At 41.8% G+C, this 23,773-nt stretch overlaps 2 protein-coding genes across 18 annotated transcripts in view; one reads left to right on the top strand and one right to left on the bottom strand.

Annotated features, from left to right (window-relative positions):
• The window catches only part of map1ab (microtubule-associated protein 1Ab), a 63,719-nt gene extending 58,328 nt beyond the window's left edge, over positions 1 to 5,391 (top strand). Inside the window, exons 6-7 of the mRNA XM_031864842.1 lie at positions 354 to 586; positions 1,175 to 5,391. Of these exons, the coding sequence (XP_031720702.1) occupies positions 354 to 586; positions 1,175 to 1,330 (389 nt within the window). The 3' untranslated portion in view covers positions 1,331 to 5,391. The remainder of the gene's footprint in view (positions 1 to 353; positions 587 to 1,174) is intronic.
• Positions 5,392 to 7,967: 2,576 nt separating this feature from the next.
• Positions 7,968 to 23,773, bottom strand: part of ppip5k1b (diphosphoinositol pentakisphosphate kinase 1b) — a 37,982-nt gene continuing 22,176 nt past the window's right edge. For 2 of the 17 annotated variants that reach the window (XM_031859096.1, XM_031859085.1), the window contains exons 24-31: positions 23,607 to 23,747; positions 23,274 to 23,400; positions 20,452 to 20,601; positions 18,206 to 18,268; positions 14,433 to 14,618; positions 12,230 to 12,367; positions 11,361 to 11,474; positions 7,968 to 10,172 (exon numbers count right to left, since the gene is read on the bottom strand). In XM_031859096.1, coding sequence (XP_031714956.1) covers positions 10,081 to 10,172; positions 11,361 to 11,474; positions 12,230 to 12,367; positions 14,433 to 14,618; positions 18,206 to 18,268; positions 20,452 to 20,601; positions 23,274 to 23,400; positions 23,607 to 23,747 — 1,011 coding nt within the window. In that variant the 3' untranslated portion in view covers positions 7,968 to 10,080. Of the gene's footprint in view, positions 10,173 to 11,360; positions 11,475 to 12,229; positions 12,368 to 14,432; positions 14,619 to 18,205; positions 18,269 to 18,367; positions 20,267 to 20,451; positions 20,602 to 23,273; positions 23,401 to 23,606; positions 23,748 to 23,773 lie in introns of those variants that run through there. The other 15 variants (XM_031859219.1, XM_031859212.1, XM_031859123.1 and 12 more) reach the window with 14 other exon arrangements.

Raw genomic sequence — 23,773 nt, forward strand, 5'->3', positions numbered from 1 at the left:
TATAAATAATTATACTAATGTCAGGAGATGACATTTAGGAAAGTTGTACATGTACTATGTGGTTGGTTACATTATTTTTAGATTTAATTATTTGTTTATGTAAATCAATGCAATCATGTTAGCAGCTTATTTTGAACATTGCCTTTCTTTCTGCAGCTATGATAAGTCTGCACTTGACTGTCTTATAATTCAGACATGCAACTGCTCTTCATCAGATTTATGGTTAATTGTGGTCAATTAATGAGTGATTGATTTATATAAATAAGATAGTGAACATCAGGTAATTTGTTCAGTTGAGGAACAAGTTGGTCTATTCGCCTGTAATGCTGTTTTATATCTCTGCTCACCTCCAGGAAACAACTCCCAGAAAACTAGCTTGGCCGTGCCCCCTGGACCACCCATCTATGTCGACCTGGCCTACGTGCCCAACCACTGCAGTGCCAAGAACGTGGATCAGGAGTTCTTCAAGAGAGTGCGAGCTTCGTACTATGTGGTGAGCGGGAACGACCCGGGCAGTGGAGAACCCAGCCGTGGAGTCCTGGATGCCCTGCTGGAGGGCAAAGCTCAGTGGGGCTCCAATTTACAGGTATTTACCTTCATCGGGCCGTCTATACCGACCTAATTATGACGGTCCTGGTAAAACGTTCAGGAAAACGGTGCTTTACAGTAATTGCGCTATTGCCTTAAAAGCAGAGAAAACTAAACCTGCCTTCACCTGCAAGCAACATCAGAAATGTTTCAACATGCAACCCAAAATATGGTCAGTGTTTCCCCTATTTTCCTGTGCCACTGCTAGAATTTAACACAATCATAAGTATCCTCTGCTCCCGTGTTTCACCTTTACACACCAACTTTGTCACTACCGGTTACAAACAGGCTTGGTAGTAAACGACATGCTAACAGGCTGATGGATTTGGTGTATTTAGCTGAGCTAGACCAAAGAATATTTGGTTAAAACAGGTCGGTGATGCTGTTTTGCCCTCATTTGTCTCCTTGATGTTTGCTGGAAATGATGAGCCCTGTGACACATTTCATTTTTAAATATGTGCTGTGCAGTGGATCGACAAAATGAAAAGATTTCGAAATAAAATGTCAGAAAAAGTCATAGTATAGTACGTCATGTTATGTTATATACTTTTCCCCCTCTCATTTTATTTCCATGTGTCCCTGTCAGGTGACCCTGATCCCGACCCACGACTCTGAGGTGACCCGGGACTGGTACCAGCAGACTCACGAGAGGCAGCAGGACCTGAACATCATGGTTCTGGCCTCCAGCAGCACCGTGGTCATGCAGGATGAGTCCTTCCCTGCCTGCAAGATCGAGTTCTGAGCTCCTCCCCACCCCCTCCTCCCATCTTCCCCCTCCCCGTCATCTGTTCTCACTGGAGGTGGAGCGAGACCGAACAGCACTCTCTGCTTCAAAGCTTCTCGCTCTCATGGTACCAGTCAAAACGCATTTGCTGCAGCCCTCAATACACTAGATTCTGTTAACTGAAATCAAAGTTATGCTCTCTGTGACAGTGGGGTTTATGACGCAAAAAATAACGTGCCGTTATGTTTTTTTTCTTCTCACACAGGCACTTACAATCGTGGTAAAAAATTCTAAAACATTTCCAGTAACATTATCAAGCTCGCTTTGCCTCAAATCCAACAGACGAATGGACGTCATTATCCCACAAATGCATAATGCCAGAGATTTGCAAGGTGTAGTTCTAAAACTCTACGGCTCAAATCACTACTGACACGGAAATTCAATACTCCCAAGTAGCAAATTTCTAATCCAAAATGGCCAAAACAAGAGCAAAAACACCGTAAAAACAGAAGTTCTCATTAGTTAACTTCTCCAAAAATGAATCAGTGATCGATAACTAGTTTAGATTACATGCAGTGTTTTTAGGAGAATAGACATTTTCCTGTTTATTTACCATCTGTGCTCCTACTTTGCAATTCTGATCACGCTACAGTAGCTGTTGGATGAACTCAGTAATTACATAGATTGATGTTGCAAAAAAAAACACAAAAAAAAAAGGTTCCTTCTCGTCATTTGTGGTGAAGTTTTAGGAGGTGCCTGAAGTTGGACCTCTTTCTGCTAGGCTTTCACATCCTAGCTGGTGCATGATGCTTGCGTTTTTAGCTCGGACTCTTTAAGAACTGCAGAGGGTTAGTCCTCTCTTTAGCCAGCCTTTAAGTGTGGAATGCAGTATAGTGTAGATAGCTCACTACACTGTTTGGCTGTCAATGCTCAAGTGAATTCAATAGGTGCCAGGCAAAAGGACGACGATGTCTGTGCACTAAATCATACCTCTGCTGGATGTAATGGTCCCTCTTTAAGTCCTTATCATGCTCTTTGATGGTCGTATGTACTCCAGTATACATGTAGGGTAAACGTTTCTATTTCAATACAGAGTTATGTTACATAAATTATATATTTTGTGATGATGCACAGGGAAATAGGCGAATGCAGTGGTTTGGATGATGCATTTGAGGAGAAGGTTTAATTAATCGGTCATTTCCTCCCGTTCAGCTACATCTCACCGTCTCCGTCGATATCACAGAGCGATGGGAAGATGAAATGAGCAGTGACCGGTGACAAATGTAGCAACAGAAGCCCGTCCGCTGGCCCCTTCAGAGGGAGTAAGAACTGCAATATTTATAGGTATTATTGGAGTTATTTTTCAGGGAAAAAGTGAGTGTGGAGTGTGTTACAGGAGGCTTCTTTCATGTGCCTTTAGCTTGTGCTCTTGGAGAGAGAGGGGGATATTTTAAGGACATGTCAGCCATTTTGAAATGGAGCCAGAAACCAGGGTAAATCAAACGGAACAAGTTCACCACAATAGAAGACCAACCGGTTCATACAGTACACGCACAAACCTTATCCACACTTGGAAATAGTACACTAAATAACTTTGGGATCTCTGTGATCCAATTCAGCGTCAATGCCACATTCTGAACCGACACTTTCAAACAAACATGAATGTCTTCGAGCAGAGAAACTGCACCAAATAGGAATGTACTTTTGTGAGAGTTTAGAAGTTGGATTTTTGTTTGTAGTTGAAGCACAGAGCGAGTGTCGTCGGAGAAACTAACTTTCATTGTATTATAAGATAATGTACTAGACGTTCCTCCAAACTGAGCTAGCAGTTAAAGGGACAGCATCTTAGTTTTGAAGCAATTACCGAATATTAATCCCACAGTAATATTTACAGAATGAGCATGAATGATTACGATCGTACTGGACGCAAGTATAAAGTAGGAATGTCTTTAAGGTCGTTTTTTGTGTGCGAGCATATAATAATAATATAACGCAGCAGGGTTTGACTTTTCCGTGGGCTCGCTATGAAAGGTCTCTCTGCTGGTTCACAGACAGGTTGACGAGTCGCTCACATGCTCACGTTTAATTTACGCGAGCCCAAGTTTTATTTCTTCATATATATATAATTTTTAGAGTAACAAATTTACATTTTCAATTAATTCTGGTTTAATGTTCTCCAAATGCGTGCTGAGAAGCAAATCTTATTGTATTTACATTTCACTTTTTTGTCTAAAGAAAGAACTATATTTCTGCCAAGATGGCTCATCACATGCTTGTTTTTGTTTTGTGTGGACTGGGGACGGGCCAGGCTGGGCGATGGAGGAGGGGAGGCTTGGATTCCCAGAAAGGACTCAGTTTGAGCTCTTGATGACGGATTGATAGTCAGGATGTTGCCAACTAAACGCAGGGAGGATCCTCTGCTCGCACAGTTTAACTTCGCTCAATTCTTTCTCTCAAATCTGATTCAAAATGTGACACAAACTCCTCGTTTCATGCGTGTTGTCAGCCTGGGACCGGTGCCCTTTCCTTTCCTTGTTAAACGCTCACACTACCTTATACCTCATCTTCCAAAGCCACCGTGCTCTTTGCTCTGCCTGGCCTCCCTTCACAGTATATATGTGTCCATTATGCACAGTGTAAGCCTTGATATGCATCTCATGCTTGTGATGATTCAGAAGCAGACAGCTTTTTCTTTTTTTTTTCTGTTTGATGCAGTTTGTATATTAAACAGCTGGGCACGCACAAGTACACACCCTAGTCTGGAGGGAGTTGATTAACTGAAGGGCGCATTTAGACCGAGGAGACAGAGAATTCAAATTAATCGAAAACAAGCGAAAAAGTCCCTTTCACCGCCTCTGCGATGCCGTCTGGAAATGTGTCCAAAAAGCCAGGAAGAAGCTTTTCAATGTACGGATCAGACTCTGTGGACGGTCTGATGTGTCGTACTGTCTTTGAATAATGTTTTTAAGTTGGCAGATTCCAAATACCAAGCCTTGAGATGTTCAAGGCATCAGTAGAACGCTGTGAAGCACTCAATACTGAACTGTGTGACGACACAGAAGCTGAATGCACTATAGAGGAGATCTATTTTTCTTGAATGTAGAGTTGGTACGACCGTGCGAATGCTGCTGGATCAAAACAATAGAGAAATAAAAACAACTCACAGCAGCCTGGACAGTAATACAATGAGAGCAGGTACCGTTTTGACAGACTTGTCATGATAAATCACGGTTCTGCTCCAGAGGAGAAAAGTTTGATTTCTGACGTAACAGAAAGCAACCGAGATCCCGTAAACAAACCCATTAACAGTAACACAGAAATAGTACCAACTGCAGCTGCAACTTTATCCTTTTCCTGATGACGACTTGAAAACACATGCAGACTCAAAAACCATCGATGAAATGAAACAAATGCTACATGTACATGTATGTACTGAGCACGGATTTATACACGTCGCTTTCACTTAAAAAGGTACGACAACTTATCCTTCCGATGTTCGTTTCAGCTGCTTTTAGATCAAAACTGCTAACTACTCCTCCAACCGAGAGAGCTACACAAAAACGCTGACAAGATATAGGATGGAAACAAAATTGCATCATTCAGTTCAATTTCATCGCCATACCTGCATCGAAATGAAGATACCATTTGATCTCAATATGGCGTCATCTGTCCATCTCATCTCTCTGCATGTGATTTATTTAGTTATAATCCTGAATGTAATTGTTTAACATGGAAATAATAAAAATTCAATGCTATTTTAAAGAGGTATATTTGAAAAAAACACAAAAAAAACAGCTTATTGTCTTAACTGGTACTGAAATGACCTACAGTGATATAATACTAGGCTGTGCTTTTATTGTTTGTCCTGTTAACATGTTAAGAAGACGCTGTATTGGTAGTTATGTTCGATTCTCTCCTTTTTTTTGCATTGTATTAATCTTAGTTACGATTTCTTCCTCAGCGCAATATTCAATATCTCTCTGTCTCTTTAAATCTAACTGGTGAAACTAGAACTACTGCAGATTCATTGTAAAAGGGAAACAGCCTGGTGATCATCTATTAAAGTACATTTAAATCCACAAGTGTGTCGTGTTTTGCTTGTCTCTCTCTCTCGTCTCTTTACAGGTCATTTTATCTATCGAGAGTGTAACTAAACATCCGATTGGATGATTAAAAACGATGACAGTCGGGTGGAAAGATGAAGTAATGCTCCAGCAGCACTACTACATTCTCACTCGACAAAATAACTTTAGCACATTTCCATTTGATCTCTACAGATCTTTGACTGAGCAGTGAGGGAACGAGAACTCAATAATCGTACTCTCAGGGGGACGGTGAGATCAATCTGGGCTCTAAAATCCCCCCTAATGGCTCCACGCCTACACCTGATGCTGCAACACCCTCCGCATTCATTACAGCCGGTGATGAACGGCTCCTAATTTATCCTTGTCTCTCGTTTCTCCCCTGCAGTAAAGTGTGTTTTTCTTTCAGCACTGAGAGAAACAAAAGACAGAAGAAGGAATTTGGCCCGTTGGTGTCTCATGCTGCACTATTACGTGAGACTCAATGAGGGCAATTCTCTCTTCAGCACAACTAGTAATTCCTCTCCTCGCTCGGCTTTCCCTCCCACTTCTCTCTTTGTATTTACATTTCAGGTAATTAGCCGAGTAAAAGCTAAGTCACTGAACAGGAGGAAGGCAGTTGGGTCACGGTGACCACCTCCAGTTAAAAACATCTCTGACAGGAGGAATAACCTGAAAGGGTTGTTATGGAGTCTGTAGTTGATCTTTCCATTTCTTAACCTTTATCTCTCACAAGACAACAACAGGAGGCAAGATGAATAGTTTGAGCATTGTAAATTTACATATACATGTCATTAGCTGTTTATTTTAACGTGCAACAACAACGTGCATCTACTTGTACACACGTCTGTGTAACGTTGTGGTGTGCTGAGGCTCCTCTCCGTCTCCTCCATAAAGGATTTCTCCTCGTACTTTTGACTGCAGGACATTTCTGTTTCTTTATCTTCCACCACTGGAGTACAACTTGATAAAGACATGCAGAAAACAATGGAGAGGAATGAATGAAAGAGGCTACAGTCGGGTTTGTATAGAAGCAAGAGAGAAGGGTGTGTGTGAATGTAGAAATAAAGCCTGAGAAAGAATGACATCAGCTTTTGGCTTCCGGTGAGTCGGTGGTCCGTCCGTCTCTCTCTCTCTCTCTCTCTCTCTCTCTCTCTCTCTCTCTCTCTCTCTCTCTCTCTCTCTCTCTCTCTCTCTCTCTCTCTGTGTGTATCTCTCTCTCTCTCTTTCTCTGTGTATCTGTCTCTCTCTCTTCGTCTCTCTCTCTCTCTCTGTCTGTCTGTCTGTCTGTCTCTCTCCCATCACCCAGGAGGAGTCAATTACATCTGGGGATGTCGCCATGGCAACGCAAGGGAGCAATAGGAGGAGGCATGAGTCATCACTATTCGAGAGCGAGAGAGAGACAGAGAGAGAGAGACAGAGAGAGACAGACAGACAGAGAGAGACAAACAGACAGAGAGAGACAAACAGACAGACAGAGAGAGAGAAAGAAGAGAGGGGAAAATGGGGTGAGGTAAAAAAGACGAGAGACGATGGAAAGAGAAGGAGTGGCGGGGGAAACGATTAAGGAGAGGAGAGAATATGAAAAGAGATAAGGAAAGGAAACAAGGAGAGGAGTCATGAAGAGGAGAGATGAGAAGAAAAGAAACAAGGAGAGAAGACAAGAGAGGAGAGGAAACAAGAGGAGATATGGAGAGAAAACCAGGCGAGGACACAAGGAAAGGAGACATGGAGAGGGGAGAAAACAATAGGAGAAGATATGGAGAGGGGAGAAAACAATAGGAGAAGATATGGAGAGGGGAGAAAACAATAGGAGAAGATATGGAGAGGGGAGAAACAATAGGAGTAGATATGGAGAGGGGAGAAACAATAGGAGTAGATATGGAGAGGGGAGAAACAATAGGAGTATTAGGCAACATGAACACTCTTGACCATGAAATAAACAAACTGTTTCCATCTTATGTCTCAGTAACTTCATTATTTTTTGTTTTTCTCTACATGCCTGCTAGTCGTGCTCACGTGTATGTGCAAATAAGTAAATTAACGGCATTTAACATTATTATTAACGTGATAATTTCCGTTACTTTGGTCACGTATTTTGAAAGTACTTACCGGAAGTGGTAGTGTGTTGTCCCGTCTTCATTGACGCTGTCTTTATGAATTTAGTGTGTTGCAGTTCCTCACTCTGACCACTAGAGGGCAACATGAACACTCTTAACTCAAGAGTGTTCATTTTGCCCTCTAGTGGTCAGAGTGAGGAACTGCAACACACTAAATTCATAAAGACAGCGTCAATGAAGACGTGTTGTCCAGTCTTCATTCCGGTTCCGGTAAGTACTTTCAAAATACAGCGAGCAAAGTAACGGAAATTATCACGTTAATAATAATGTTAAATGCCGTTAATTTACTTATTTCCACATACACGTGAGCACGACTAGCAGGCATGTAGAGAAAAACAAAAGATAATGAAATTACTGAGACATAAGTTTATTTCATGGTCTAGACTGTGGGCCACTAAAAAAGACACACTCCTCCTTCCTCCTCCTCACATTAAAGCAGGACCTGAATCTCAAGAGATTGACAGAAATATTTTATTTTACACATTAAACGTCCATTTTGTTCTCCAGCACACAAAACCACTCCTCTTCCTCCTCTTTGGTTGACATTAAATACTTACATAAATACACAACTAAAATGACCTACAACAGCCAACCTTTAGTCCTTTTGAAATCTAAACTAAACTCTTTGTTCTCCAGCGGGTGTTTCCAGGTTTTGAGTCGTTTTGTTTCTCGTTTTGTTGTGACAGTTCTGCCTGAACGTAATGCCCGTAATCAGAGCTTTACTGTAAAAAATAAAACTGCAAGTCATTGTTTTATGATACAGCTTAAACTCTCTTAAAAAGGTTTCGGTCAAAGTAATAAACATATTTATTTGGAGTTTAAAGTAAATTCAGCAACTGAATTTATAAATTTTAGAAGTAATTGAAAGTGAAATGGCCCCAAAGTTCAGTCACATGTTGATAAAAACAAATTTCCATCCGTAGATTCATGACGTGTCTACCTGAGCATCACTCAATCAATCAGTAGAAACATTTCATTCATTTTACATTAAAACACACAACAGTCACAATTCAGCATCGACTGACAAAGCTACAGTCGTCAGTAGTTTATGTAAAAATACCATTTACATAATCAAGTGGTTCTCTCCTTTGATTCTGAAATAAAAATACAGCAGGAGACCCCCGACAATACGCTGGATATTCATTTAAAAAGGCACATTCACAGATGAACTGTGTTTCCATTCAACAGCAGACAATCCTTGAAAACAGTTTGATGAAGCTGGCTCGAGTTGATGCAAACATCTGGTTAACAAAGGTACCGAGCACCAACACGATGAGCTCATAACCCTGATGATTCATGGGAATAATTCCTCATGACTGCATGACGTTCATCTTAATATTACCGGATATCATCGTGCTGCACCAGCCTCTTTGTTTTCGTCTTAAGAGGAATAGCGTCACGTTTGGAGGAACACGTTTATTTGCTTTCTTAGAAAGAGTGAGAAGATCAAAGTGTCCTCATACAACAGTTGATTCTCTAACGTCCAGCGATACGATCAGAGGTGGTGTTGGGTTAGGTTGAGGTTGAATAAGTACATTTGTTTTACGTGACTCATGCAGTTGGCGGTAAAATAAGTCAACGTTGACTTGATTATCGGTCTCATGGGTGAAAGTCCTGTGTTTGCCGACTTTGTGGCTCCGTCACCTGACTTCCTCGTCTACGTCCAGGCTCACAATTACGGGGCTTATATCCAAATTACAGTGTTTAACTCTTCATAGATGTAGGTACCAGGGTTCAACACTAATGTTTGAGTTTTACATAGAAAATTGTTTAATTTAATAGCAGTATTCATAGAACAACGAAAACATCGATCGTCTCATCTTAACTCTCAACAACAACAGTGAATTTGCCGAAATGTCCAAAAGCCTCAACTGTCAGCCTGCAGTACGTGCAGACATTTGCAAGTCAAATTGATTACACGATACTAAATCTCACTAGAAGTAAAAAAACACAACAGCTTGTTTAGTTTCAGGGTGGGCTGTGATTGGCAAAAAATGTATTTCAGATGCAAATGAACGCCAGCCGACACTTTGACTCAAAGTCTGAAAGGCATTTCAGACGTACCTAAAGTCAGAGACGAGGCAGCTGGTGTGTGAGATATTTTACAAATATATTTGCAAAAAAACAGGCACTGTTGTTGTTGTTGTTGTTGTTGTTTTAACGTAGGCAGCATCCAAATTGAGCTTAAGGCACAACTGGTCTTAAATGTTGGCTTGATGCTCGTTACTCAGTCGGAGCCGTTTTCACAAATGTGTTGACGAACTGAGGAGGCGGATGGAGGTGATGAGAGATTTTAAAAGCGCTGATGGTCCGGTGTTTTCTCTCTTGTGGTGATCACGTGTGTGCAGCTGAAGTGTCCATGCACAGTCGGAGTGGTGATATTTACAGTCGGAGTGTTTTGTAATACCGTGGCTTCTCTCCAGAAGCAGCGTCTCCTCCAGTGTTTGTTTTTATGTGTGAATGTGAGCAGAAGGACGGAGGAAAAGATGAATGGAGAGGCAGACACACCGAGGTCCTCAGATCGTGCCGTTAGATACCCAGAAGTCCTTTCTTTTCCACAGATGGTCTACTCACTGAAGCTGAAGTTCAGACCGGAGCTCTCTGCGATCGGGGAGGAGGGACCCGCACTGGATACGGCACTGGAGGGGATACTGCCATCTTTAAAACAGATAAAGTCAGTTAACTTTGTAGCTCAGGAACACAGATCTTAACCCTCAAAACATATCAAAACACTACATTTATTAATCCTGAGTCCTCTCTCCACTCTGAGCACTTTGTGCGTCATGTGGAGGGACACCAGGTGAACAAAGAAGGGGGGAGTGATCCGGTACAACAGCGTCATGTCCTCGCAGCTTCATCTTCTGTTGCCATGGAAAACTTGATGAAAATGTTTTTTCTTCATAAATCAAGCTTGCACGTCAACGTGTATAATAATACTCTCACTAGAATATACTTGTATAATTGAGATTTCAGTACATTTTAACATGAAGTTTTGTCTCCATTCATTGGTCAATCGAATAATGAACATTTAAGACACATTTTAAATCCGTATAGTGAGAAATTACAGAAGCTTTTCACCAGAATGACACGTTTCACTGTCGTTTCGACGCATAAAAACAGCCTCAATGACTCTGCACTGGCACACAGCTGTCCTGTAACTACAGCCAAAGGGAGAATAAACCACCAGCAGAACATCCTCCAGCATCCCTGCATGTTTGTTGGGTGATAAATAAGATGGACAGAGAGATAAAAAAAAAAAAAAAAAAGGGGAGATAAAAAGGGGAGATAATCAGTAAAAGAGAGAAAGAAGCACGATGAAGCGCTGAGTGAAACATGTCGCTCTTGTTGTGGTAAATGGAAAATATCTTTAAGGAACATGTGATCTACTTTTGCAGTTGTCAGCATCTACGACTTGACAGCAAAATCTGTTAGCAAACCTTTTTTCTTCTTCTTGTGAATATACGACTAAAGAGATTAATACATAAATAAAATGAGCATCAGTTAGCAGCCGAGTTTGGTTCAAAGACACCTGCTTTTTTAGCTCAGTTGGGGACTGAGCATGTGACCTGTTCGTGATGATAAAATGAATATCTGTAACCACGAGGTCATTGCAGATAAAAGTCTGCAGTAAAGGAAGTCAAAATGAATTGTGACCACTTGGAGAGGTACATTTAGATTTCACCTGCCAAAGACCAGTGTTCTTTTACAATATATATCTATATTGTTATATATTTTGACCTCTGGTCTTAATCCCCATCATTGCATTTGAATGCAGACATCTACCAGAAGAGATAGAAGTGGGCCTACATAATGCATAAAGCCATAAAGCCGTATAAAAACACTCACGCCACAGAGGCTGGCTTGGCGGCCGTAGAGACGTTTCAGAGCCAGAGGAGGACAGCGGCTGCTGAGGGCTGTAGAGAGACGTCTGGCTCTGAGAGTCAAACAGGCTGGAGAGCGCTGGAGCGGAGACAGAAAAACACAGAAAAACACATTATGATCAGGCTCCAAATGTCAGTTTCTTAATAGAACCACAGTGCAGCGTTTGATATTTGAAGAGTTTTTGTTGAGTTGGTTTACTCCAGTTGATGTGGGTGTAAACACGCACATCAGATCAACTTTATAGTGTCTTTTTGCACGTAGTCCCCCGGAAAAGAATTAAACAAGTTAATTTAAACTCAAACAGTCATCATATTTAATCATTTTTTATCGTTTTACTTTCAGTTTGGTGTATTTAAAGGACAGTTGTCTGTCCACATGGACATAAATTGTGGAGCTGATCGTTAACCCAGTATGGATCTAAACACCCTTTAAGATAAAATCAAGCACTTAAACTTCATACTCCGTATTTCTTTTAGTCCAATGTGCTGGATTACAGATCCACTACAACAACATGTGTCACTGTCCAAATATATTTAACATAAAGAGATCTAAATGCACTGGATGTGTGAATAAACAGTTCAAAAGCACACATATCTGGAAAAATACTTCTGGATTAAATTAAATATTTTTGTCAAATACTTGAATCACATATTTAAATTCCAACTGCGAAGCTTTGGCATGAAAACAGTTTAGACATGCAACAACCTTCAATGGCATGTGCTTAAAATATGTGTTGCATTGGAACACGTGTTGTTTCTCCCTTTACAAAGCATTCGTCAGCATTAACTTAAGTAGTCGGTATAGAACAGTGCTTCCTCGTGGTGCGGGCCTACCTTTCATGGTCTTGGCGTGGGCCTCGCTGCTGCTCTCACACACCTTGTTGAGGAACTCGTCCACCTGCTTCAGGGACAGCGAGTTGTGCAGCGTCTCCAGCGGGTAGATAGAGGGCACCATGGAGCAGCCTTCAAAGCCTGCAGCACAGACAGGAGACGCAGAAACACAGCCGGTCGTACCACTTCTCCATCAGACGGAAGAGGAGGAGGAGGAGCGGCGACACTGTAGCTCTCTGTGAATGCTGGCGTACTGCTCATTCTCTCGATGCCATAACTTGACAAGCAGGTCCCGATATTCGGCAGCCATTTTTATTTGTTATCTAGGCACACAGGCTACTGTCAGGTCTAAATTTAATGGCGTGTTACCGTCTACACCGTCTGGCCTCAGACAGCAGCTACACAGCACAAAGTTACCAGCCAAACACGAATGTAAACAAACAATCAGCACCATGGCTGGTGTTACTTTCCTTCTTTGGTTAGTTTGACCATATTAACAAAAGCGGGATGTTGTGATTATTTGGGAAAGTGTCACATTATTCTGTATATTACAGGATGTGGTTCAATTCACTTTGATCCAAACCACATAAACTAGAATTACCACCATGTCATGATGCAGTTTATTATCCTTTCATAATTAGCATATCAATTCTCGAGTTATGGCCCAGAAAACGTGTTTTGTGAGGTCCAAATTCTAATCAGTTCATTCAGCATCGACTTCGGCATTTTGGCCATCGCCATCTTGGTTGTTTGCAACCAGATGTGACACGAGAGAGTATAGTTAAGTACAACCACACACTGAATATGTGGCAGTTTGTAATCAATCATGTTGTAAATATTTATCTTAAGAATATTTATCTTCATCTTGCCTTTGAAGCCTTTATGACAATTCCCTTTTATCTGATGGATGTTTTAATTCTAGGGATGCACAATATAGATTTTTTTAACCCTATGCCGATACGGTATCGAAGTGTGTAGATGCTGCGCTTGTAAATTCAATGAAGGCCATTTGACTTCGTATTATCAGACAATAAATGATCAGCTACAATTCAATTATCGGAATAATACATGACATAACTTTCGCATTACTGGGCCCGATGTATATTGTGCATCCCTAATTAATTAACAATGTCCTGCATATTTTCCTTTCATAAAATGACAAATACACATGTACGTGCTGAGCAAATACAACTGTGCATTGGCAAGCCGACTTTTACACACAGACCAAAAGCAAAACCAAACGAGTGTCATTCCGTGCAGCCCGACAAAGAACTCCACGATGAAGCGACGCCACGAAACAAGCAAACAGTTAATGCATGGAGGTTGAAGTGGCTCATCCATTTCCCCAGAGAGCATGCTGGTCAGCCTTGCATTTCTCCAGGAACAATGTGCTACGACTACAGATGTATTCAGGGTCTACTCCCTCAAACAACTCGTCTGATACCAACGACACGAGCTTCAGCACTTAATGGACGGGAACCATTTGAGACCTCGAGGGGCCAAGATGTGAATTTCCCCTGTTGATCATTTTCATATTCATGTTTTTAGTAGAGTTGCTTTTATGTGCAGAACATGACACAATAAATGGATATCAAGAAAGTTATAAAGCATTTGAGGGATCAAAATCTATCTTTTCTGCTCTATCGCTCCATTTTACATCTCTAGATGACATTTCTTTGTAGAGATGCTTTGGCCAGTTATCTGATGTTCACCACAACACTAAGAAAAGCACCAGAGACGGCTGCTTTAACACCTGTTTTAGACTGTATTTGGGTTAGGTGCTCCGTATCGCCTCATGTTTGCTAAACAACACCCACTATAACTGAGCTAAACAACCAAATCTCATCAAGATGAAACACGTCACATCGATAAGGATTAAGGCTAACTGCAGTTTCACTGTGACTTTAAGTACTGTATGCAGAAGAAAATGGACTCTTCCTGCTTTTAAAGCTGCAGCCTCTGGCAAACATGCAAAATAAAGAAAGTTAGGAAGACGTTTACAGTTGGACATGGAATGGAGCAGGATGTGACGAAAAGAAAAGGAGAAATGCACAGAAGGAAACGTAAAGTAAAGCACTGAACAACAGTGGATGCAAAGCTCAACTGGCATTAACAGCGTCCCACTTGCCCCAGCACTGGCAGAACGGGGCTAGAGGGAGGAAGAGGAGGCGGCGACAGGAAGTGAGAGGGATCCACAGAGGCTGACCGTGGAGGGATTCTGGGAGCTCCTGACCAGACCTCAGCCAGCTCTTGAGGAGGCGACGGTGGTAGGGACAGTGGCGCAGGTGGAGGGCTACGGTAGCGTCCACAGCCAGAGGGGCAAACCCCAGCAGGGACGCCTCAGCGGGGAGCCCCCCCAGCAGCTGGACTACATGGAGCTCGTCTGAGGGCTCTGAAGGGACGAGAGGCAGAGCAGGAAGAGAGGAAGCGGAAGTACAGTGGAGCAGCAAGAGGAGCGATAGGAGCTGTGGAACAACTCAAAAGAGCAGTGCGGCTTCAGCACAGTGGGTTGAATTTAATGAGCTGAGAAATGAATCGTAGAAAGCACATTCAGTTTCAATCTCTGACCTTATTTGATCTACACTCGTCTTGACCTTTCAGTTATGAAGCAGACCAACTACTCCTGAACAACAGTATGCCTCAACCACCAACAGCTGAAACAAATCCCACCATTTCCATTTCAAAGCAAACTAAGTTCAAACAAAAGATAAACCCGAGGTCAAATAAAGAGCAGCAGCAGTCAATAATCGATAATCTATCGCATCACGAGTTCAAAAGGAATCAGTGACGACACATCAGAGGTCTACTTCACAAAACATGTGAACCAGAGCGTCTTAGAGTCGTCAATAATACTGTTCAGGTATAACAACTTCAAAAACAAGAAAACTGTGACCTCGCACGGCTGTTTTATGTTTTCAATTAACAGCTCTGTGCTTGGAGATACACTGTGCTGTGCAAATTGGGCAACTTCCCTGAGAGCCCCGAACTCTCTGAGGAGGCCCAAAGGCTCCAGGTTCGTCATGGTCTTCACCAGAATAGCTTGTGGTGATTAATTAGCAATAACAGACTTCTTGCAAACAGTTGCGTAATCACATATCCAGCAGTTACAGAGAAACATTTGCATTTATCTGGAGTCCAATATTTAATGACTTGTAGCTCAGTTTTTGGTGTCTATCAACTCCAGAGGGGAACGTCCGGCTCTTTAGCTGCTCTACTGTGTTCACCACCTAACCTCTAACTGTGTCTGTATGTTGTTTGGTGTTGGGCAGAACGTATGCAGTCGGTTTAAGCAGCTATAAAATAAGCTGAAACTCCGTATAAAGCTCCGTGAAGCTGCAGATTCTAGTGATAATAAAACTCTTCTTAATGACACCACACAAACTCTTCTGATACGTGATTAATGAAGCAATCACAGTCACGGCTGTTCCTTAACACAATGTGCAACAACTCAAACACAACACATTTTGCTTTCTCTCCAGTTCACTGCACAGAAAATCAACTATTTTGTTGATTTTCCTCCACTGAGCAGCATTTTGGGCAATTCATCAGTGCTAATTTTCCTTTTACCCTACCAAGCTAATAACCAGTATAGAATATTGGCTTCCCAAATGTCTGGGTTCAGGTTCTACTTTAATCCTCAGATAATAGAGGCGCTTCGCTCCATAACGAAACATAAAATTAGGTGAAAATGTGACCTGAATGATTTAAGACTCAATCAAAAACAAAAGATAAAATTGAAAATGGTTTTATCAACCCAGAGATGAATATGATTCTTGGTCCTCCACAGTGAGTTTTGCTTACACATGCATAGCTGTCTTTATAAAATGTGTATAAAAAGGACATTTTGAACTTAAACTACAGCATGTTGTTGGACCAAAGCTGAAGAAAACAAGCCTGGGTGATGATGTTAAATGTGTTATCTAGACATCTCAACATGATTTATGTATTTGATTAATCCTCCTTGCTCATTTAAGTGTAGGGATCACAAAGTAAATGTCCTGTCATCACTTCCTAAAGTCTTAACCTTAAATACCACAAATGTGCTCGACACACGGGTTGAACTGTAGAAGCCCGATTGAAACACTCATCACTGTGGTTCCCCGTAGTTTATTCCAAACACTTGTCAACATCATATCAGCTTTCTGAACCGCGCCGACTCTCCGTGTCATTCTGAATCAACACGTCAGACGATCCCGGTGCTTCTACGATGTGTCATTTTTCCTGCGAAAGCACAGACAGCACTTATCACGCTGCTGTTATTATATTACTGCTCATTGCATCATGCAATGTCTGAGTCACTGATCCGTAACAGCATTCAGCCTAAATAACCTAACAGGAGCTCAGTTCTGTGCAGTCCAGTAGCTTTGATTTGCTCCTTCTCAGGTCATAAGAGCCAGCGGGGCTGATCTCCCCATGGTGCTATATAAAACTGCCTCAATACATATTTCAAGAAAGTGAAGAGTGGATTTGATCATACTAATACATCTTTCCACAAAACAAGCACTGTGAAGCAACTCATTAATTCCCAACAGCTGCCGTGTCCAAAAGAAACCTCTACACGGAGCCAGATGGCCACCAGTGACAGATGCATGTAACTGGATTAAAGAAACTGAATATGACTTTTCACAAACAGACTCCACGACGTCAGAGACCAGGAGGCCGAACACCGTCGATGCTGCTGAACATTTCTTACTTACAGGCAGTTAGCATCCACAGCTCGGCTTCACCACAGAATTACCGAGTCAAGCAGCAGACACTTGCTATCGAGAGGGATTTCAATATAGAAGAACGAAGGATATTTTTATTATAATTCTGAAATTATTTATTATTTTCATTATTAATTAATACTTATTGTTTATTCTATGGAATACCTGAAAATCAGTCAAAGACCATGACTTCAAATATCTTTTTTGGTCCGACAAACAGCAAATGAGTTTTGGGCCTGTGTGCTTGAAAGATTTGTGAAATGATGAATCGACTTTTCACATTTGTTTTGTAGATTGTCTGAACGATTAATCAACAAATTGTTCCAGCTTTATCCAACTATCTCAGAAATTTCAAGAGTGAGAGTTGCTTGTAAAGCAGCACTAACGTGATGAATAAAATAAAATGAAACTGCAAAACAATGTGTATCAAACAGAAATATTTTTAAATTAATAATAAAATGGGAAAAAGGCTTTTATGCTCCAGAGTGATGAATAAATCCAGGTAGACGCTCCCTTGTTTTGTAGGTACAGAGCTGCAATCCAACAAATGAATGAAGAAACAAAACCGTCCGCTCCATGTTCACGTTGGAAAGCGACTCGCGAGAGCAACTTAACACTCCCCGAATATCTCGTGTTGCTGACCTCTCCCGATTTAACTTCTCACCTTGCTGCAGTGACGTAGAAGTGTACTCCAGGGCGAGTCGGTACACCGTGACATCACGGTTGGGTGAGGTGAAACATTTCTGACTACACCAATCAGTGATGCGGTCAGAGTTAAATAGATTGTTTTTTTTTTTTTTTTTTTTTTTTTAATCGCCCAAACTAAGAAATTAACAGAATATATGATTTGAAATGAGCAAAAAGTGCAGGTGAGGATATATTATGAAATGTGCACAGATTATCCGCACATGGAAGTATGTCTGAGGCAGGATATATATTCCACACACATCCATCCTGTGAAGAAACAGCAGGATCAGAGAGAATGAAAGAAGTGCAGGCAGAGCAGGTGGTGTTAGAGGTGAGGGCCGAAAAAACAACACAAGGTACAACAAACACCGAGGCTGTGTGTGCGTGTGAGAAACAGAAACTCTTTAAAATTTAAATTAGTTTTTTAAATCTTAAGAGACGTTTAATGTAATTAACGCAGCCAAACGTCAAACCCCCAAAATTAGAAAACACAGGAAATGTTTTCCCACAAAAAAAAAGGGTCATGCAAGATAACAGGAAAAACTGGAGGAGCGTCGAAAATAAACTTGAATAAAAGCAGACATACCATTAGTCGGATGCCTGGCAAACGACACAGAAAATCTCTTTACTGGCGGCATAGAGAACAGCTCTGAGGAGATAAGAAAGGTAACTGGTGTTACTGGGGCTGCTGGTACCTGCGTCTGCCTATTTGCCAGTGTTGTCTTTTTACATGAGAGAAAAACAGAAAGAGAGAAAGAGAGAGAGAGAGAGAGAGAGAGAGAGAGAGAGAGAGAGAGAGAGAGAGAGAGAGAGTTGGCCCGTCGATTCATTAATATCTGTTTGCCAAGGAACATGCGTGCAAACGAGGGTCGTCTCTGAATGAACAGAGAGGAGATGGGCTTTTAGAGAAAGAGAATGGAGAGGCTGTTGAGTGGAGTAAATGATGGACATTTAGAATAGTAAACATACAGGAGGTGTGACGCTGGACTTCTATCTGAAGGGCATTCGACTGTGAAAGGAAGCTGAGTTTAACCTCTTTTTTCTTCCTTGTGGGAAACACAATCGTGTTTGCTGTCTTGCTGACAGTTTGATGAGAAGATTGAACTCACTTTCATGTCTGTACGGTAAATATGGAGCCACAGACAACAGCTTGTTAGCTTAGCTTAGCATAAAGACAGGACAAGCATCTAGCTTGGCTTGTCACTAATGAACCTTATTAATTGTTTGAAGTCATGTTTTTGGCCACCTGACAAATAAAAGTCTAAGATTCACTCTTTATAATGTTACGTTATAATGCTCCGTAGAGCTGGTGCATTCATGTTATATGAAAATATTGATTAAAGGCATTTTAAAGTAATAAAACAGCTTCTGTAACCTTAAATGGTAATAAAAGCAATGCAAACTTCAAACATAATTGTTTTCAGGATCACTCAATGAGACTATGAATATCCACTTTTATATAATGAATAACATTGCATTTTAAATCCATTTAAAAGAAAGTATTAGGAACATGAGTGGTGTTAATGACGGGGTATCTGACCTCATCTGATAGAGCTGTGTGGATTCATAAATGTTGCTCTAAACTACACTCATCACCACACTGATGGTCATTTTAAGGTCTGAATTGAAACCAGTACACTTCCTGTCTCATGACGCAGCCCTCGCTTCCCTTAAATGAGCAGCAATGTCGTCGGTCCAAACGCTCACCTGTCTCTCTCCTACGGCTGAACGTGATGTAACAGAACTGAGAGTGGAAAGCATCCGTTGTAGCCTCGCAGTCAGAGCGACACCTGGTGGATAAACTGAACGGCTCAGTTTCCTGTGTTTTAAACCCGCAGTGGAAAAGGAAAAACAATCCCTGCCCATTAGTTTAGATCTATTTACTTTGCTAGTAAAGTTATCTGCTGCTGAATTAACCTGAGGATGTGTCGCATTCATCTTTGGAAAAGTACGACACAAAACTTGTGTATTTTACAACAGCTGTGACCATGAGAATGACATCCAGTCCATATGTTTTGGGATGATTAAACCTGCTACCAGGACCTCTGGTGGCTGTAGAAACAGCTTGCTTGTACTCACCATCACCAACATGAGACTGGGGCAAAAGGGTGGGTGTGGGGGGGGGGGGGAATGCAACTGGTGGATTTAAAGGTGGATTATTGGCTGCTGAAAATATATCTGTTCCAAATAACAGGCTGAGTTTCTTACCATGAGGATTACCGTGAAATGTGATTAATAAAAAAAGCCAGACGCCTGGCTCCCAGACACAAAAACTACTTTACTGTGGATTATGAAATTAAATTCCCTGAGAGAGAATATGGTTCGCACTGCAAAACAACATGCACAGAGAGAGAGAGAGAGAGAGAGAGAGTGAACATTTCAATACACTCAAACCCAAGCAGACAGCGGTGTGATCAGTGCGAGGACATGCTGATCTGGGAGAACATTGATCAGAATACAGATAGCTGCGGAGCATCACACAGTCCACTGTCAGGTTGCATGCTCAGCATTTTCTGCACAGACGATCACTCTGCCGTCAAATCAGTGCCCTCGTCATGCACACAGCGGAGGAAAGTCACTCAAGAAACGTGATGCAACAGACTGAAATTGGTTTGTTTTGGGAAAGGAAGCAAAAGAAAGCAGGGAGCTGTAATTTAAGAAGAAAATAAATTACAAAACTGAAAGTGCCAAAAATTGAAGTATCTGAAGCTTAGAAAATGAAAAGTAGAATAAGATATCCTGAAGCCAGAAAGAGTTTGGAGACCTTCTCATGAGAAGAAAAAGAGATGAAAAGACCCGCCTTGTGGGGGACAGACGGTGGCGTGAACGTACCAAACATGCCAATCTGGCACGGCAGACTGCCGGGGGACAGGGGTGGTTTTCGGTGGAGGTGGTGGTGCGTGCGGACGTAGTCCCGCAGGTTGGGGGCGCTACAGGACACCCCGAGGGCGGAGGCACTGAAGAGGCCAGAGCAGAGCGACCCTGTGTGAGGAGGAGCCGGGGGAGGGAGGTGTGCAGGGTGAGTACTACATTTTACACACCATGCTATTATTCATAACAAACTGATGCTTTGGAGGAGAATTAGGAATTAAGAAGAATGTACACCTGTGTGAAAACCCTGTAATTACAGTATGGTGGATTCTCATCCTTTAACTTCAGTTTCAATAAATAGTTTATCATAAACTAAGGAATTATCACAGACAATTTGAAAACAGAGCTGCGGTTTGTTCCTAGAAATGATGACATAAGTTACAAGGTTTCCACAACAGTGACCTCTTAATGTATGTGTGCATATGTGTAAACAAGGCCATCAGTGAGTGTACAAGGGAATTCAGAGCATGTGTGTTGTGTACGCAAAAAGCAGCAGAGGCGTGACGAACAGGCCCGAGTGTGGAAACGGGATTATTTCAGACACCCTCTGTGCACAAACCCTCTGAAGTTGCAACAGCCAATCCCCATAAATATATCATATTCTTTTGATTCTAATAATATTTAAATAAGTACGGAGTTTATAGACCACACCGAAGAGGAAATATAATCTTTGGACATCTAAAAAGGCATCTGCTCGTCCCTCTGTTCTATAAACAGTGTGGAGGTATGAGGAGCAGAGGGCGTCCCGACACCTGCTGCTCTCGTCAGTGACCTGTGCAAAGTCGGTGTTGTTGGTGTTGCGGATGAACAGGGAGGGATCACTCAGCAGCCTCTCACTTACTGTACATAACAATCTGACACGGCTCCACTCAGGAGTCAGCTGCACGCAGACGTGTGATAATAAAGCACTGAGTGACGGGATGATTAACACATTTAGGGAAAAGCAATACAACACACATACTGCCCTTTTATACTCGTCCCTGCTCTTGATTGTGTTGTCCTGTCGGCCTAAATTGTTTTATTTTACTTGAGTGCAGCTGATCATTTCTTTAAATTGGAAAAGTCTTATAATAAGCTTCTTCCCTCTCCACCACGTATCCATTTAGTTTAATATTTTAGGTCATAATCAAGCAAACGAAGGAGATAAACTGCTCTGAAAACAAAAGCTGTGAGAAGTGACGCAGTTTAACAAAGCTGAGTGTGACACACAGGTTTGAAATTCCCAGTAAAGCACACAAAGTGACTCCACTCCCTGTTCTCACGCTCACGGTTTTATTCACACTTCTGGATTTAGACGACGGCCTTTCATGCTTGTGTGAGTGTCACCGTGTTAGCAGTCAGTTGTTTTGCTGTGCGTACACTTTCCAAGAGTCCTTCAAGGGCTCCAGCATTAGGGGAGAGGTTCTTACAAACACCTCCAATACACCTGATTTGGAACATTTTAAGGCATTTTAACTTTGTATGCATCATGATCGGGTAAGAACTACCCAACGTTTCATCTTATTTAAGGTTAGGACAACAGTAAAAACATTATTAGACTGCGGAGCATGTACCGTACCGCTGCTGATAAATACATAAGGAGACCCTCATATCTACATATTTAACTATCTACCTCCTGATCATGTTTTTAAATAATATACAATACAGGACTAATTCTTAAATGGCATTTCCTGCAATCATCAAATTATCTTCTTGCTGACTTAAATATGTAGAGTGCTCTAGAAATCAACTCCAAATCTAACGGGTACATCAGGTGTGCAACATGGCTCAGCTATAAACACTTCTCACTGTGTGCATGAGCTGAATATTGCAAATGCATTGATGTGAATTTAAATATAACTAATATGTGCTTCTTTATGTTGCCTAAAGTTTAACCGCTATTTAAATTGTTGTCATTTTACCCATCTTCGTTATTTTTAGGATTATAACCTCTGTCTGGTAACACTACAGCTGTTCCATGATTCCATAACACAAACTAAATCTACTTTGAGTACAAAGGAAATAGAAGAGCTTCTAACAGCTGTAAAGAATTAAATAAACTGATCTTGGATAACATTGTTTTTTCTATTGTATTAAATCTATTGCTTTCATGTTGTCAGTTAGTGTATAGAACATAGTAAATAAAACATCTCAAAGTTTGCTCTGCAATGATAACAACTTTACAAATAAAAGGCTAAATAGCAAACGTCATTGAGACAATAATTAAAGTGGATCATCAGTAGTTTGGTTTGTTTCCTGTTCTGACCTCAGAAAGAAGAGACAGAAACACCTACAGTATGTTCCCTATGTTGTCACTTTATCACCTGCGTAGAAAGGGCATCGGTACTTCTGTGAACGCTACGTGACACCAGCGGTCCGGCAGTTGGCCGTGAACGCAGCGCTCCCCGCTGACCTCTCGCCTACATAGTTTGGAGTCTGATCCTATTTGGCTGCTGCTGAAAGCTAAGCTGGGATGGAAGCTGTGTGACTGTCAGAAACAGAGACAGAGGGGAGGGTGATGGAAATAAAAGAGGGAAAGAAAAACAGACCGAAAGAAATAATGGGTGACACACACAGACAGAGAGAGAGAGAGACACAGACAGAGAGAGAGATATGGACAGGTGGGAGGGCTTGTGATGAGGAGAAGATCAGTGATGACAGCTGGAGATGAAATGTGTTGTGAGGTCAGTGTGTCTGTTGGCATAATCTCTCTCTCTCTCTCTCTCTCTCTCTCTCTCTCTCTCTCTCTCTCTCTCTCTCATACTTACCCCCCCCAAACACACACATACAGAAAACACACACACCAGAAATGAGGTGCCCACCTAGGCCACTGGCTGGTTTGATCTCGGGAGACTGGCGCGAACCCGAGGGGAAGAGTCGGTGGGAGGTGCTGCCTTTGGAGGACTGGGTGGGGGAGGTCTCAGAGAGGACCTGAGTGGGGCCACGGAGACCAGGGGTTAAGACTGAGACGGCTGCCACAGTACATTTACGAACCTGGCTTCTCTCAGTCACTTAAACAAAACCGTAACACTTCTGATACAAAACAAAAAACTGCTAATTTATACGAGAATAAAATGAAATACCCAGTCTGGTTGTATCATTATTAGCAGTAAATCCAACACTACAGGGTCTGGTACCTCCATGGAGCCCGTCTTCCGGTTGCGGATCATGGGGGACCTTCGCTGGATGTTGATTGGCTCAGAGAGCGGAACTGCCTGGTCCAGCTGGTCCTGGGAGAGGTCCTCCAGACTGCCCTGATTGGGCTTTTTGTCTTGATTCTGATTGGTCAGAGAAGGGGGGGGGG

Source organism: Anarrhichthys ocellatus, unplaced genomic scaffold (genome assembly GCF_004355925.1).
Source record: "Anarrhichthys ocellatus isolate YVR2014 unplaced genomic scaffold, GSC_Weel_1.0 scaffold2, whole genome shotgun sequence".
NCBI lineage: Eukaryota > Metazoa > Chordata > Actinopteri > Perciformes > Anarhichadidae > Anarrhichthys > Anarrhichthys ocellatus.